At 32.7% G+C, this 15,499-nt stretch overlaps 2 protein-coding genes across 2 annotated transcripts in view; one reads left to right on the top strand and one right to left on the bottom strand.

Moving 5' to 3' along the window:
* The first annotated feature begins 3,268 nt into the window (after positions 1–3,268).
* GC2 (golgin Putative 2) lies at positions 3,269–13,265 on the top strand. The gene is given in 11 exon segments (XM_021436708.2): positions 3,269–3,596; positions 3,794–3,944; positions 3,947–4,959; positions 6,123–6,233; positions 6,356–6,415; positions 6,925–6,982; positions 7,936–7,988; positions 8,135–8,227; positions 12,014–12,139; positions 12,720–12,767; positions 12,852–13,265. Coding segments are annotated over 11 exon segments (2,127 nt in total). The 5' UTR covers positions 3,269–3,542; the 3' UTR covers positions 13,212–13,265.
* Positions 13,266–13,418: 153 nt separating this feature from the next.
* Positions 13,419–15,499, bottom strand: part of LOC110422696 (uncharacterized) — a 13,442-nt gene continuing 11,361 nt past the window's right edge. Inside the window, exon 10 of the mRNA XM_021436709.2 lies at positions 13,419–13,708. Coding sequence (XP_021292384.1) covers positions 13,660–13,708 — 49 coding nt within the window. The 3' untranslated portion in view covers positions 13,419–13,659. The remainder of the gene's footprint in view (positions 13,709–15,499) is intronic.

The raw sequence follows: 15,499 nt of genomic DNA on the forward strand, positions 1-15,499 counted from the left end.
CTAATCCTTTAACAAAAGGCATGCCACCAATGAAATTTAAGGATCATGTCGCATGAATAGGACTTCGTTCCATCATGTGATTTTTTGTTGTTTGGACTTTTATCATTTGTAATGAAACTCTTATTCATTTATGTGTTTTTTCTCATCTTTGTGTACACATTTATTTTAAGAATAACAACCATTATTGGACCTAAAATAAAACATAAGGTTTATTCATTAAGTTATGATGGGCTGACATTAAAGAAATAGAATGCATAGTGATGCATGGAAGATAATACTCGTTCTTAGAGGACTTGTCGCCATAATTCATGTATTTTATTTCTTTTCTTAAGAATAAGGATACGCGAATTTTGGATATTATTAAGTAAAATATATGGATCAAGTGGGAGAATGTTAGTTACCTATGTTTAGTTATGGTTTGCATATCACTTACTCTTCACTAACCTTCTATTAATCACTTTGACATGCCCACTTTTTTTGTTTCGGTTACGTCTTTGATGGGAAAACAACACACACACACATAATAAGAAAACCAGATATGGGTCCCTGAGCTCAACATTTTCTAAATACACATTAAAGTTTAGAAGTGCCTTTAAGTAGAGAAACTCATTCCTGTGACATTAATGACTGAATGTTAGTATCCAATTCTGTATTTTGATTTTCTTTTTTTATGTTAACTTTGTTAATGTGTATATGTGTAGGCATTTATGATGTCTTATAGTAAGATCTTGTGTATTTATAAATGAAGTAAAGAATCTATTTATAGGCTAATAATCCCTTATCTAGATAGAATTTACAAGATAGAGATAATGCTTAAGGTATTTTATTTGGATGGATTAAATCTTAATCTTAATGCAATTTAATCTACATTCAAATTTAGATATATATATATATATATATATATAATTGAGTTCAAATCAAATTACATTTCTATCTGGTCTGTTACGCTGTTTGACTTGGTCTGAATTTTTTAAGTCAGGACATTCACATATATATTCATAATATTGACCAATTTATTGAAGAATTTTTCCCCCAATAGTATCTTCGTCTTAGCCTCCATGCAAGATAATTTTAATAATCTCATATGAATGAATAGAATACTAAAATATAAATTATTAGATTATATTCTAGGTAAGATAAAGTAATTTTACCACTGACATCATAGACAATGTAAGAATCAAACTGTAAATAAAAGTTATGCAAATTCTTAGTTCTGGCCTAATTTTTTTTTCTCTTTTCTTTTAGGAAACTTTTAATGAGGTAAAATTCATTGTGTTAAGAGTGAAGAAAAGACCTTTTATTCAATTAAAGCTTAAATATATATATATATATATATATATATATATAACATAATTACATTGTTTATCACATTGAATTTTGTCAAGTTGTAGATTACTTTTGGATTAAAGTAAAATTAAAATGTGTGTTAGTGATTATTAGAGAAACCACTTCACATGCTCAAGAGATCAATATACTTTTTGATAAGAGATATTCTAATCCATTTATACTCCAACAGCATGCTTGGTTTACTGGAAGAAATATAATGGGAATAGAATAACTATTTCAAGAGAATAGAATAAGAGAAGAATAACTATCATGTAGATTGGTTATTGGGAATGGAATATGATAGAAATTGCTATTATTACTTATTCCATTGTTTGATTCGCAAGAATAATTTTAAGAATAGTTAAGGAATAATGGGTAAATGATAAAAATACCTTTTGTTAAAATTTAAAAGTTTTTTAATTAAAAAAACAAAAATACTATGATGAAAAAAAATACTCTTTATTAAAATTAAAGAATTTATTTTGTTGAAAGATAAAAATAGTCTAAGTAATAAAATCAAAATAACTTTTACTATAATTAAATAATATTTTCATCAAAATACAAATATATTTTATCATAATTTAATAATATTTTGCATTAAAAGATGAATAAAATTTTTATTATAATTAAATAATATTTAATATTAAAAAAGAAAATATATTCTTCATTAAATTTAAATAATACTAAATAATATTCTTTATTACATATATTATATTCAAATAATAATATTAAATAATATTGTTTATAGTTAAATAATATTAATATATTAAATAATATTTAAATATTTTTATTTCCTTTTTCTGAAAATGAAGTAAAAAATTTTGTGTTTTCTGTGCTTTTGAAAGAGAAGCCAGGAAGAGAGAGAAAAAAATAGATTTAGTATTTTTTTTATAAACTAATTTTGTAAATTGTAAAAAGGTATATTTATCTAATCAACTCTTTTTCTTATTTTCAATAATTTGGAATAGCCATTACCAAAAGAGACTTGGTAATGGCTATTCAGGCTTTTTAAGGAATGATTATCTCGAAGAACAACTATTCTATTGAACTAAATATAGTTTTATCTTAAGAATAAGAATAGAGAAGAAATGACTATTCCATTCCTCCCAACCAAACATATTACAAGAGAATAATCCAAGAAGAAAGTGTTAGACAAAGTCCACCACACTTAAATTGAAATTTTTTTTTCATGATTTAAATTAAGAATGATAAAATGTTTATCTTAATTTATGTTTAGATAAGATAATTTGATAAGATGTTTATCGCTATCAAGTCTCATATTTGTATTATAACTAAATTTTTTAATAATTAAAAATTAAAAATAAATGAAATCATGAAAAAACTTGACCAAAGAAGAAAATATGAATATGAAAAAAATATAATTCTTTTGTATAATTTTATGAAAGATTAAAGTGTAAAGTGAGAATATAAAGAATCTCATTATATATTTATTATTGCATATTAACCATTTTTAAAAAATGAATTGATTTATAATTTCCTCTAAAAATCCAAATGGACTTTTTGTAAAAGCTAAAGGTTAAAAACCTTTAAGAATCAAACACCTACTTAATGTATTACTTCATTTTCTTTTGAAACAAATGTATTGATTTACTTGTATAGTTATTGGATTCCCTGCTTTTATAAGTTGGGTTAATTTCTTTAGTTAATCATTATAATTATATCTTTAAATGTAACAATTACATCTTATATTTTTTTACTTAATGCTTTTACATTTTTTATATTTCAAAATTATATTTTATAATTTTTTTATTATTGATATTTAAAAGCATATTTTATAAAAATATAAACTTTAAATTTAGTAAGATAATTTTGTACACGAAACTTTCGTGGTGGCAATTGCCAAGCGATCCCTCATTTAGAGCCCCGATCGACCCGCCCGACGCTGTTGGTCAGTCACAGTCGCGTACGTGTGACCTGTCATTGGCGTGGACCTTTCACGTGCCGTAACTTTTCGATAACTTCGCATCAGTCTGTGACCTTCACCGTCAACACGGCCCAACCATTCCCTCGCCTTTGATCGATCAAACCTCGGCTAACACCAAGCTGTCAGTTTAGTACTTACTCCCGACCAAATCTCTCCTTCGCCTTCTGTTTAACTCAAATTCTTTCTTCAGAACCAGAAAAAAAAAAGGGAAAGGGCGCAAGCTAAAATGTGCTGATTAACAAAAAAATAAGGAAAAGGGAACAAGGTTGGAATGGCAAATTGGATCTCCTCCAAGCTCAAAGTCGCAGAAACTCTCCTTCAACAAGTGATTTTCTCTTCCTCTTTATAATGTTTTTTTTTTGTTTTCGTAATTTTAGTTTCCTGCTTATCTCTAGGGAATGTAGTGAGAATTTGTGAATTTAATCGATCTGGTTTCGTTTCATTTCTTTATTTATTATTTTTATTAAAAGTTATTAGTTTGATTTAGAGTAGTTGTAACTGAATTATGTGGTGGACGCTCAGATCGATCAGCAAGCGGCGGAATCGCTTGGGAAGAATGAGAAGGCACCGTCCGATGAGATAAAATTCGACACTCCTACCAAAACCAGTGGAGTTGTGTCTTTGAAGGATCAGTTAAAAAAGAAATCACAAGAAAATAATGATTATCAAGGCAAACTTTCAGTGATCCCAATGCTAACTTATCTTATAGTAATAATAATGGTAATAATAATAATAATAGTAATAATAATAATTCAGTTCATGTTTCGAATCGGGACAAAGAAGTTTCGACCACGAAAGCTCCATCAAAACCTAAGTCTAAGCTTACAGATAGTGATTGGACTGAACTTCTTAGTACACCAAGTCAGGCAACGAGTTCGACAGGGAATAATCGTAGTAATGGGGTGTCCGGGATTCGGGGCTTGAGGAAAGATGCTAGGAAGAAAGGGAATTTAGGGTCAAGTTTGTCCGTGCCGGAAGGAAAGAGGAATCAAAAGAGTAATGTTAATGTGATTAAGTCTGTAAGGAAGCGGGATATTGTGTTGGGAAATAAGTTGAATGGGAAGCCAAGTGATGGGGAAGAGTCTAGCTCTTCAGGGAGGCCTTCTAGTGTTGATATACAGAATGATGGTAAGAATTTTGAGGGGTTGGAGCTAGATCACAAGGACACTGCTGCAAGCTTTAAGGTGAAACTGAAAGATGAGATCGATCGGGAAAATGGTTGGCAATTGGATTCAGAAGACCTTTCGTCCAATGTGGAAGGCTTTTCACGATCACTAAACAAGAACCGTTCTTTCCAAAAGATGATGGAATTGGGAAAAGCTGATGGGGTACCTGATGTGAAGATAGGAATGGCTGATGCTCACGATCAGTTGAGAACTGCAAGTGGCAAATCCAAGTCTATTGGTGCCTCCAGAAGTTCAGTCTCTGATGATGTTAAAAGGGTCTCTCAGTCAACAAGTGATGGAAGCTCTGATTCAGATTCAGATTCTGGTTCAGCATCCGACTCTGAAAGTGAACATGAGAGGGAGGAAAGGAGGAGGAGGAAGGAGAGGATTTTGGCTGAGAAAGCGGCAGCTAAAGCTGTGGAAGCCATCAAAGAACGAGAGAATATGGTTGCCAGATTGGAGGGTGAGAAGCAGAGCTTAGAGAAAATACTTGAGGAACGAGCCAAACAACAAGCACAAGAGGTAACATTACATAGCATTTTACAATATTACGTGCATTATGTGCATGCAGGCTCATTCTTTTCTTCTCCTTTTGTTAAGATTGATAAGGAAAGCATTTTGTTCTGACAATAGGAATTTTCTTTCCTTGGAAATTTTTTATAGGCTTTGAAATTAAAACACTTAACTAAGGAATTTGCTTGTTTCACGGGCAAAAAAAAAATGCATTATACAATTCTTTTTGGGGGGTTGGGTTGTTGGGGGATGAGATTGAGTGGGCATGCAACAATGGATAACAACACACTTAGGCCGCAGGCTTTGCCCCAACAAATTCTGTATATTGTTAAGAATAGAATGTACGACTTCTGTAGAGACTACCCTACACCCATCAAAACCACCAACCCCACAACCCCCCCCCCCCCCCCCCCCCTGCCCCCGGGTCTTTTCAACCCTCCCCTTTTCCTTTTTGTAGTACCCGGTCATAACTCAGGGCATTAGCAAGTTTAGCATTATGCCTTCATGATCTGAATAGCTCTTCTACCTTAATTGTTAAGCTAGAGCTGCAACTTGACATAAGTAAATACTTCAAAATATAGTAAAGGATGGAAACATCTGGAACAATGTTTGCACTAATGCATCTTTAAATGCTTTGAATTGGAAAGGGATCGTAGCCATTGCTACATTTTCTTTTCCTCTTCTTTTTTATTAATGATTAGTAGCTACACCTCAACTACATCTAAATGGTGTACGCATTTAGTTTTCCTCTCACAAATTTATACTTGCAATTGTTCTGAATGTCTACAAAGTTGATGTGGAACAAGATCATGCTTATTGATGGATTTAATTATTGTTAGAGCATGCGGGATTATATTTGGTATTTCGTTTTAATGTTAGGATTTTGAGAGTAGTCTATAAGTGCATATGTCATTTCTGTTTCTAGCAGTTTAGGTTTAAGGATATTGAGATTTGAGTGTTGAATTCTATCCCTACTTTTTCTTTTTGTCTTATTACTCTGAGTTTCATCCCTACTTTTTGTATTCTACCAAAAGTTCCTCTGCTTCTCCCACTTTCTCTCATATTTTCCCTATATCCTCTGTTTCTCTCTTTCTTTTCTCCTTCCTTGTTCTGCAGCAGAAGTTGTCTTCTACTCTAGCACTAATGAATCATTATCTTCTTACTTGTATCAGGCTTCAGAGCTGCAGACAACTATGATGGAAATGATGGAAGCTGTTGAGCTAGAAAAGCAGAAACATAATAATACTAGAATGGAAGCCCTCCAGCGATTGGCTAAGCTAGAGGTGCTGCAAAAATGGGTTCAGATGGCTGCTTCATATTTTCTTATACAGTTTTCTCAATATTTTTGTTGGTCTATTGCTTTTGGCTGGAAATTTTTCTTTCTAAATATCATTAGTAATTGCAGACCACAAATGCTGATCTTGCAAGATCACTTGCTACTGCTCAGAAGAAACTTGAAGTGGAGGTATAATAAAATTTTACTATTAATTGTCTGGTTGGACTTATCCCTTTCACCTTTATTGCAGTTTTTATTTGGAAGAAAAAATTTTTGCTATTTGTACAATGTGTCATTAGTTTCTACGTAATGTGGATTTTCATCCATTTGTTTTTTTTTTTTCTGAACCATGCTTGTTTTTGAACTTAGCACAATGAAGATAATGGTATAGGAAGAGAATAAGAAAAGAACAAAGAAAACCAACACTGTTGTTTTGTATTGTTCAATCTGTGATAGATGGCAATATGAAATGTATCAACTTATTTGTAGATTAATAGATTATACATAGTTTGTCCATTCTATGGGCTTGGTTCTTTAGTTCTTACTCAGTTCTCAACAATTTATTAATAGTAAATAGACAACTCCAGAATATATAGATATGTTCTAAATGTAACTAACATCAGAATGATAGCATTTCTGATCTCATCTTTCCATAACCTTGTATATGGTGCTCATTATGTTTTTGCTTTCTGGATCAGATCAATCAAGTAGCAGATCTCCGACAACAAATTGAGTTGAAAGAAGCAGCCCATGAAGGTATCTATTTTATTATTTGGATCTGATTATAGTTTCTTGAAAGAATGCGGAAGAATCTCTTCTCCCTTCGTACTCCAACCCACAATAAAGAGTTAAAAGAGAAGAAAACAAATAAAACCACTTGCCTTAAATGAGTTTCAGGAAAAAAGAACAGAAGAGAATAAATATTTATTGTTGCAAGATGAGTTGTCCTAGGATTTTGACTAGTTATCCTTTAATGGTTGATCAACAGAAAATGGCACATTAAACAGTATTTTTTTGGAGCTAATTGGTTGCTAGACGTTATGAAAGAAATCAATGGAACTTCTTACAGACATGAACTTTAGGTTGAGCTGCTCTTGATGTAAGACTAAGCCATTATGTTAAAGTTCTTTCCAAAGTGCCAATTGCCAATGCATAAGACCAATTACACAAGACAGATAGGAAAATCTTCAAAAAGAACTGAACAAAGAACAAGGAGACAATTAGCTGTAATTCTGAGGATGTTCTTTTACTTATTGTGGGGTTGGGAGGAAAGTCCTAGACACACCTATGAGCAGCTGTTTTTTTCCTTTTATGGATAGTAGTTTGGGATTTTATTTCTTTCCTCAGATTTCTTTTTTTTTTAATTACTAATTATGCTTACTAACTATTTTGGTATTATTTATTAGTAATGTCTTTCTATAAGTTATGAGGATGTTAAAAGTGCATTTTTAGATATCATAATGACTAATGATGTTGCTTGCTGCACACGTAAGAATTTGATACAAGCCAATTTTAGTTATGCCTCGTAATTGTTGAGGACAACAAAATGTTGCATAATTATTAAATGGGCTATGCAGTGCACAAGACTCCTGCGTTGCAGGTTGTAGGGATGGTCATATGCAATTTCTTGATTAATGCTACCTTGAAATTTCCGTGGCTTATTTATATCTGGCTTTACAAGTTATGGATATTTCTTTTTAACCTTGTAGAACTCAAGAGGAGGATCTCCAATAGTCACCAGAGTGGAACTTATCTGAACCAAGTGAGTTAAATAGTTTCTTATGTCATACTTTTCTATAAATAGAGACTGAAAAGAATGCTATAATTTGGCATTTTCAGCAAAAGTACTTTGCTCATAGGTTTTTAGGATAATCTTCTCTGTAATCTTTTCATTTTAAAATGTTGTAGTTAGTAGCTTCAAAGGGAATTGAATTTGAACGTGAAATCCTTGAAGCGGAGTACTCTCTTGTCACTGATAAAATTGGGCGATTGCAGAACAAGGTTAGCTTTCCTCTGTCTCTTTCTTCCTACCTATCTACACACTCACACAAACACACAATTTTCTATAAGTTTGCAATGAACTAGCTTTGATCATTCAGTTAGACCATGGTTAGCTGCTGGTTTCTTTTTCCACTTAAAAGGGCAAGTAAGAAAAGAGTTATAGAGATCAAAATCCCTAAGCTTGATAGTGCTAATCCATGGCTGTTATAAACATTTCAAATAAGAAAAACTATCTATGAACATTTCAAATAATAATAGCTAGCACCATTTCAGCTGTAGTATTGATATTCTTAAACTTCAGATAGGGTCATTTATCCTCCAAGAATTGATTTCTACTTTTGATATTTAGACTGATCTATTTAATACTAGATTTTGTGACGCACCTGGGAAAGTGGAAAGGTAATATTTTTTAAAATTAAAAGCTAGTTTTTCCTTTTTAACAGCATGTAAAAATTAAGAACTGAGAAATGGTCCTCTATCCTGAATTTCGGAAGACAAATGACCGATATTACCCTATTTTTATCTGTTATTTTATTGTTTGTTAGATTTTTGTTGATCTATAACAGTATACCAAGGGACTAATTGAGTTTGGTGTCACAAGTCAAGTGACACTGGCTCAGTTTGTGGATTTACATAAACAACAGAAAAATAAGAAAAAGTACAATACAGAAGGCGTATTTATCTACATTTGGACACAAGCTTCAAAGAAAAAAGTTAATGTTCTCTCTACCTTACGCATCTGACCTACATTCTCCCTTGTTTCCCCACTCTTGGGGAAATTACTTTTATAACCTTTCCATTTCTTCACTTGTAACAGGTCGGTAGATATTTTTTTGAACACACAACCTACATAATGTGAACATACCTTCTCACATCTCCCAAGTTCCAACACCTCCAACCTTTGTTGTCACATTCCTTTTCTTGCAATCAAAACAAACCTTCATCTCCTTTTCCATGCTGAAAGTTTCCTTCTTTTTTTGGTTTTCTTTAATGGATACCAAGTAATTAATACTTATGAGAGGTATGTTCACATGTTCTGCTTCATCAAATTTTCTTTTTATCGCATCAGCTTCTACATTTTCTCAATCTTGAATATTTATTTTTCATTTTGGAATCGTAAAGTCAAAAATACGGTGAGGAGAATTTTATTTTTCGTATATTACAAATGGCCAAAGGCCAACAATAGCACCACTAAAGTGCAATAGAAGAATCACTTTCCACTAGTGGGAGGAGAAAAAGAATCAGTCAAAAGGACATAAACTCTTCTGGTAATAGCAGCTATCCAATTTGCAGGTTCACTCCCTTTTCTTTGCAAACGTGAGAAAGAAATACAGCCAAAAGCAGTTTATATAAGGGCTGGTTATGGTACCTTGACAATGTCTTATACATTTAATTATGTTTCATTAGTTCATTAAGAATAAATGTGCCATTGGATTATTGGAATGATGGAAACTGTAGTAGATTTTAGACTATAAGCTTTGTGGGTTAAACAACAGTAGTTGTTTTCTCTGGATACAACACAACGTTCCTTTTTGTATTTTCAAGTTTTAACTCCTTTTAGAATCTCTACTGCAGATCAGCTTGCTTACTTTTTAAACCATCAATCCTTCCTTTTGTCTTCTTTGCAATGAAAGAATCCTCAATAACCACAATTATGCAGGTCTTTGTTTTGACAGTACTAGGTATTTTTTAATATCTTTCTTTGCAAAATGATTTTTAAACGAAATATGATGATAAGTTATTTTGTTCTTGTCATTTTTAGCTTTACAGTCATTATATAATTAGCTGAACATCACCAAGGTAAGTCAACATTTTTGTTTTCCCAAAAATATTTGGTTCTGTCTTTTGCATTCCTTTACATTTTTCTTGATTGTTTAAAACAAGTTTGATGCAAATCTAATTTATGCAACAGCATCGTGATATCATCTCTTAATATATAGGAGTTGTTGTACACGACATGGAAACGCAATGCTTAATTTGCCCTAAGAAAATTTCCTTTGTGGGCTTTCTTTTGTATTTAATTAAATTAATTATTGTAGTGCTTTTAAATTGAATGAGTCTCACTTTTAAATTGATTTTCTTAATAAAACGGTTTTTTTTTTGTTTGCTTGCACTTAAAAGGAACAAAGTTCCTCTTTATTTTTAAAAATTCTTCTTTCCACTTTCCCCTTCTTAAACCCACATAAGGAGTGTTAATTCTAGTTTTAGTAAGTAAGTTGGTATCACTAAACTCAAAATATACTGTAGTCATTTTTCTTAGTAAATAAAGAGTATAGCACTACAAAAGCGAAGGTAAGCCTGTGAAAGGAATTTTTTTTGGGAAAATTAAGCATTGCATATCCATATAGCAAACAACTCTTAAATTAAAAGATGACATTAGATACTGATGTATAAATTAGAAGCAAAGCATCAAAACTTATTTCCAGCAGTAAAAGGAAAAAGTTTTAGGAATGGCAAAATACAGAACCAAATATTTTTGGGGTAAAAAAACATTGATTTACCTTGATGGTGGTGTCAATAGTTGAAAGATGTGCAACTAATTTTGTTTGATGGCTGTATAGGTGTAAAAATAGAAGAATGAAATAAGTAATTATCATATTTAATTTTAAAAAAATGATTTTCTGTAAAAATGGCAAAAAATGTTAAAGATATAAAACAAATGAAGAGTACCTTGTTTCTTTGATTGCCGACAAGTTAAAAATGAGGATTAATAGTTAAATAAGTTACTTGTAGAGATTTTAGAAGGAAGAGTTGAAGCTTAGAAAAAAAAAGGAATTAAGAAGCTAATGCAATAAAAAAAAATTTTAATGAAGAAAATGTGAACATACCTTTAGTGAGTACTACTTAATTGGTATCCATAAAAGAAAGCAGCAAGCTTTCAATGTAGAAAAAGAGGTGGAGAAGAATATTTGTTTTTGCTGCAGGAGAAAGAAAGTGCTAACGGTTATTGGTACTTGGGAGTTGTGAGAAAGGTTGTGTGCACAAAAGAATCCCTACTTGTTACTATTTATTAGTTAGAAAGGTTATAAATGTGTCAAATGCCAAAGTTAGAGAGAACATCTATTTAAAAAGAACGTGTCCAAATGGACATATATATCCCTTGTTTATTTAATATACTTTTTATTATATTTTGTGGTGTTTATGTTAATTCACAAATTGAGTTGGTGTCAGTTTACTTGAGACACCTAACTCTTAGTTCCTTTATTTATTGGCTAAAATATTAGAAAAGCTATGTACTTTCTCTAATTTTTCAAATAAGCTCTTTTTTTTTTTTTTTAATTATTTGAGCCCATAAAATACTAATTTTGTTTAATTAGGCTATTATTCTGGATGAAACCCATTAAAATTCGTTATCTCTACCATGCAAATGCTTATATGGTTGTTATCTTGGCCACATCAGCACTTACGTGGCAAAATATGAAAATTCATGCTGAGTTGGTGTTTATATGGCATGTAGCACCGGCTTACAGGCATGCCGCACTATAGCTTCTATATAGTCCTTATTTTGTCACTTATGTACCATGTAGACTCTGATGTGGCAGAGAAAACATTTATGTAGACATTGATGCAGCAAAGATAACGAATTTATCAGTTTCCATCCAAATAAAGGCTCTATTAAATAAAAATATTACTGTAAGGGCTCAACTGAAAGCAATAAAAAGATAAGGGCTTATTTGTGAAAATTTGGGAAAGTACAAGGACTTTTTAGTATTTTAGCCTTGTCTGTTAGTATGTATGCACTGTTTTAGGTTTGATATGTCAATTTGATTTGCTTGTTACAAACAGGCGAGACAACTGGAAGCAAGCATTGAATTGACAAGGAAAGAGATGGAGGACCCATCAGAGGTAGAAGTTGAGCTGAAGCGAAGGCTTGGACAGCTGACTGATCATTTAATTCAGAAACAAGCCCAGGTCTATCTTCCAAACATTGTACATGTGATTGGTTCTGGTTAATTAGTATCACTTCTATGTTTTCCCTGTCTAGTAAGTCATCAAGTGTTCAGGTGCTTAAGTGCAAGGGACAGAGTGAACCTTTGAAACCTTCAAGTCACATCTATGTTTTCAGTTTTAAGCTTGGAGATGTGAATCAAGGAAAGGAGACTTACTTTCTCCTATTAACTGCTATTAATTAGGCCGCACATGAGGTCTCCACTTTACCTGGCGCCTTGCACAGAGAGCATAAACTTTTTAACTTTAGTATAGCATGCCTGTGATGACCAACTGTGTTGAAACAGTAGCCGAGGAACAATGAAGTTTGACTCCAAATATGAAGTGGTCATGTGCCAAAATCTGTGGAATACTGACCTCAAGCATCTCTCTGCAATAATTCAATTGAGAAACACCAGTATCAAATGTTGAAATGCTTGCTTGTCTAGTCACACAAATAAACAAATTGATATGGAAGGGTTACTTCATGTGTTGTGCACCTCACTGGATCAAATAGCAATGGTTTTTGCAAAAATTTATTCTTTCACTCTTTTGGTTTCTGCAGGTTGAGGCCCTCTCCTCAGAGAAGGCAACACTGTTGTTTAGAATTGAGGTACATATTTTATGAATGTTTAGCATTACAATTGTTCACAACTAAACAGCAGATCTTGTAATTTGCATTTATGAACTTGTTTAGGCGGTTTCAAGGATGCTGGATGAGAGCAAGTCCATGAATACGAGTGATGCCTCATCAAGTGATTTAGAGTCAGGAGCATGGGATCTTTCTGATTCGAAGTTGAAGCCTCTGCTCGAGGACAAAATTCGTTCCGGCAGACGGCAACTTGGATCATTGCTTATGCAGTTGGATGCTATATTTGTGGCTGGTGCAATATTTTTAAGAAGAAATGCAACAGCAAAACTATGGGCTCTGGTCTACCTTGTATGCCTTCACTTTTGGGTCATATACATTCTAATGTCACATTCCCAATCATCAGATGAGCGAAGATCTGGTGCTGTCGTGTCCTTGGAAAACATGAACAAAACTGCAGGTGTATAATTTGCTAATTATTTATTTCTTATCAATTCTTGACCTCAACTTTTGAAAAGTCAATGTGCATAGGGTGTAATTTGTGCAGTTTTTCCCCTACAAATCACAAACAGAATCAATAGGACTATTTATTCGAAGTATTAATGAGAAATGTACATGTTAATGCAGACTTCGATTCTCTATAAGAAAAGGTAATATTCATTGAAGCTTCTTACATTTCTCTTCTTACTATAAGCTTAGCCAACATTGATTCTGCCAAAGAATTATAGTTGACAAGTGAGAATGAATTAACCAGTCAGATAAAGTCCAATATACATGCAGGAGAAGGAAGTCAGATTACAAACATTAGTATTTGTTTACACGACAAACTAGAAAAATGAAATGCTCCACAAAGCGAACAAAAGCACTGGATTCTATTTGCCTTCATCTGGGACCTGGCAAATACAGAGAACAAGAACTAACCCATCTTCTGTTCATCCTTGATTTCCTCGTTGCTTGTTCTACACCTTGCACAAAAGTAAATGATATTAAAACTCTTGAATCAGTAAGATCAATGAAACGTTACAGTATTTACAGACACAGGCTGACTTGCCTGCAAGTATAAACTATAAAACATGCTTGAACAAGAATGCAGCAACAGTATGCAAGTGTGTCAAGGACTCACATTTTGAATTCAAAATACATACTTATTAAGTCTAAGATGCATCGCATCTCTTATTGATGCGAGATCCATAATATTCTATTCCACTCAATTATGCAACTCCATGACATTCTAACTCACCCAATTATACGCTGCCCTCATTGCACCGACTTTTTCACCCATATAAGAAAAAGACTCACCTCGATCCGAGCCTACCTCGACCCTGATATCTCTCATAAGACCTCTCATCAATTAAAAGTTAAGAAAACTTTGATACCATTTGTCACAGATTTCCTACTCAAAAGACATGCCTAGTAGGTGGAGAAAGGCCCTTATAAACTCAAAACCTATCTCATCTCTTACTAATGTAGTATTTGTGATGCCTAGACTCAAAGCGTTAGAACTGACGAATTAGCTCAACATTTTCATCCATTTCACAAATGGCTTATAAATCTCTCCTTACTCTGAACAAATTTAATGGATTGCATGCCCCAACAGCTTCTTGTTAAATATAGATTAGAGACTTCAGAGTATAAATGCATTAGTCAGCAACATGAAAAGTATAAGCTAAATACATAAAGATAGGCTTGAACTAGAAAGCAATGTCTCTATGCAATTGCCAAGATTGAGGATCCATTTTTCCTACATAAGCCCATCACCAAGCTTATCAAACTAATAAATTATAAGTAAACATTCATCCACGTCCAAAGACATAGCAAGATCACCTAGTTTACAAATTGAATGCATGTAAGTCAGCCTATTAAATAGGTTGAAATTCATAATGCATTAGTCTGCAAAGTGAGAGATGATATTGGATTAAGAATGAAGACTGTTTGGTAAGAAGGAAAATGGAAGAGCAAAGGAAAACAGGTAGGCACTGCATTTTTTCACTTCCTCAAAGTTCAAGACTGAAGTAAGGAAAGTGGAAACTCATTAACCAACATTAAACATTCTATTTACAAATTTACTCTTATCTCTTTTCTTTCCATCCATTGTCACTCTCTTGTACCAAACATGAGGAAGAGAACAATACCCCTCCCTTTCCTTCCCTTTTCCCTTCCTCACCTTCTTCCCTCCCTTCCATTTTCCATCCTAAAGGAAGTAGGGGTGTTGAGAGATCAATCAAATGTCAAATTTCCACCTTATGAAGGACTATGAGTATTAAAAATCTTTCAAACAAAGAATGGTAATGAAAGAGGGGGAAAAAAAATACAAGAACAAGTATCTGAGAAGTATTTTATGGGTAATTAACAAGATACATAGTCATACCATAAGAATTTTTCAGATTAAGTTATTGCTAGGAAGATTAGGTTCATGGTATGCTGAGTTTCATATTGAAAAATTATTCTTGTTTCCCACAATTTCTGTTTCTTATAAATATAGCCTTATACACTTACTTACAAAAGAGAATAGAATATTGGCAGCTAGAATTATAATATGTGATGCCGGGGCATTGTGAAGGACATCAATCGTGGCGAGGTTGAAAACCCCATTAAGGTGAATCACCAATCTTGGTAAGATTAGAAAACCCAACTAAGTTGAAGAATAGCCAAAATCCCATTTTGGTTGGCTAAACTAAAGATGCTAAAGCCTCTTATTCTTCAAAAAGAGCTTAGAGAAATAAGTACTCCTGCTTAAGAAAATATTATTTATTAAC

This window comes from Theobroma umbraticum, unplaced genomic scaffold, assembly GCF_002168275.2.
Source record: "Theobroma umbraticum cultivar Fairchild unplaced genomic scaffold, ASM216827v3 scaffold_146.0, whole genome shotgun sequence".
Lineage (NCBI taxonomy): Eukaryota > Viridiplantae > Streptophyta > Magnoliopsida > Malvales > Malvaceae > Theobroma > Theobroma umbraticum.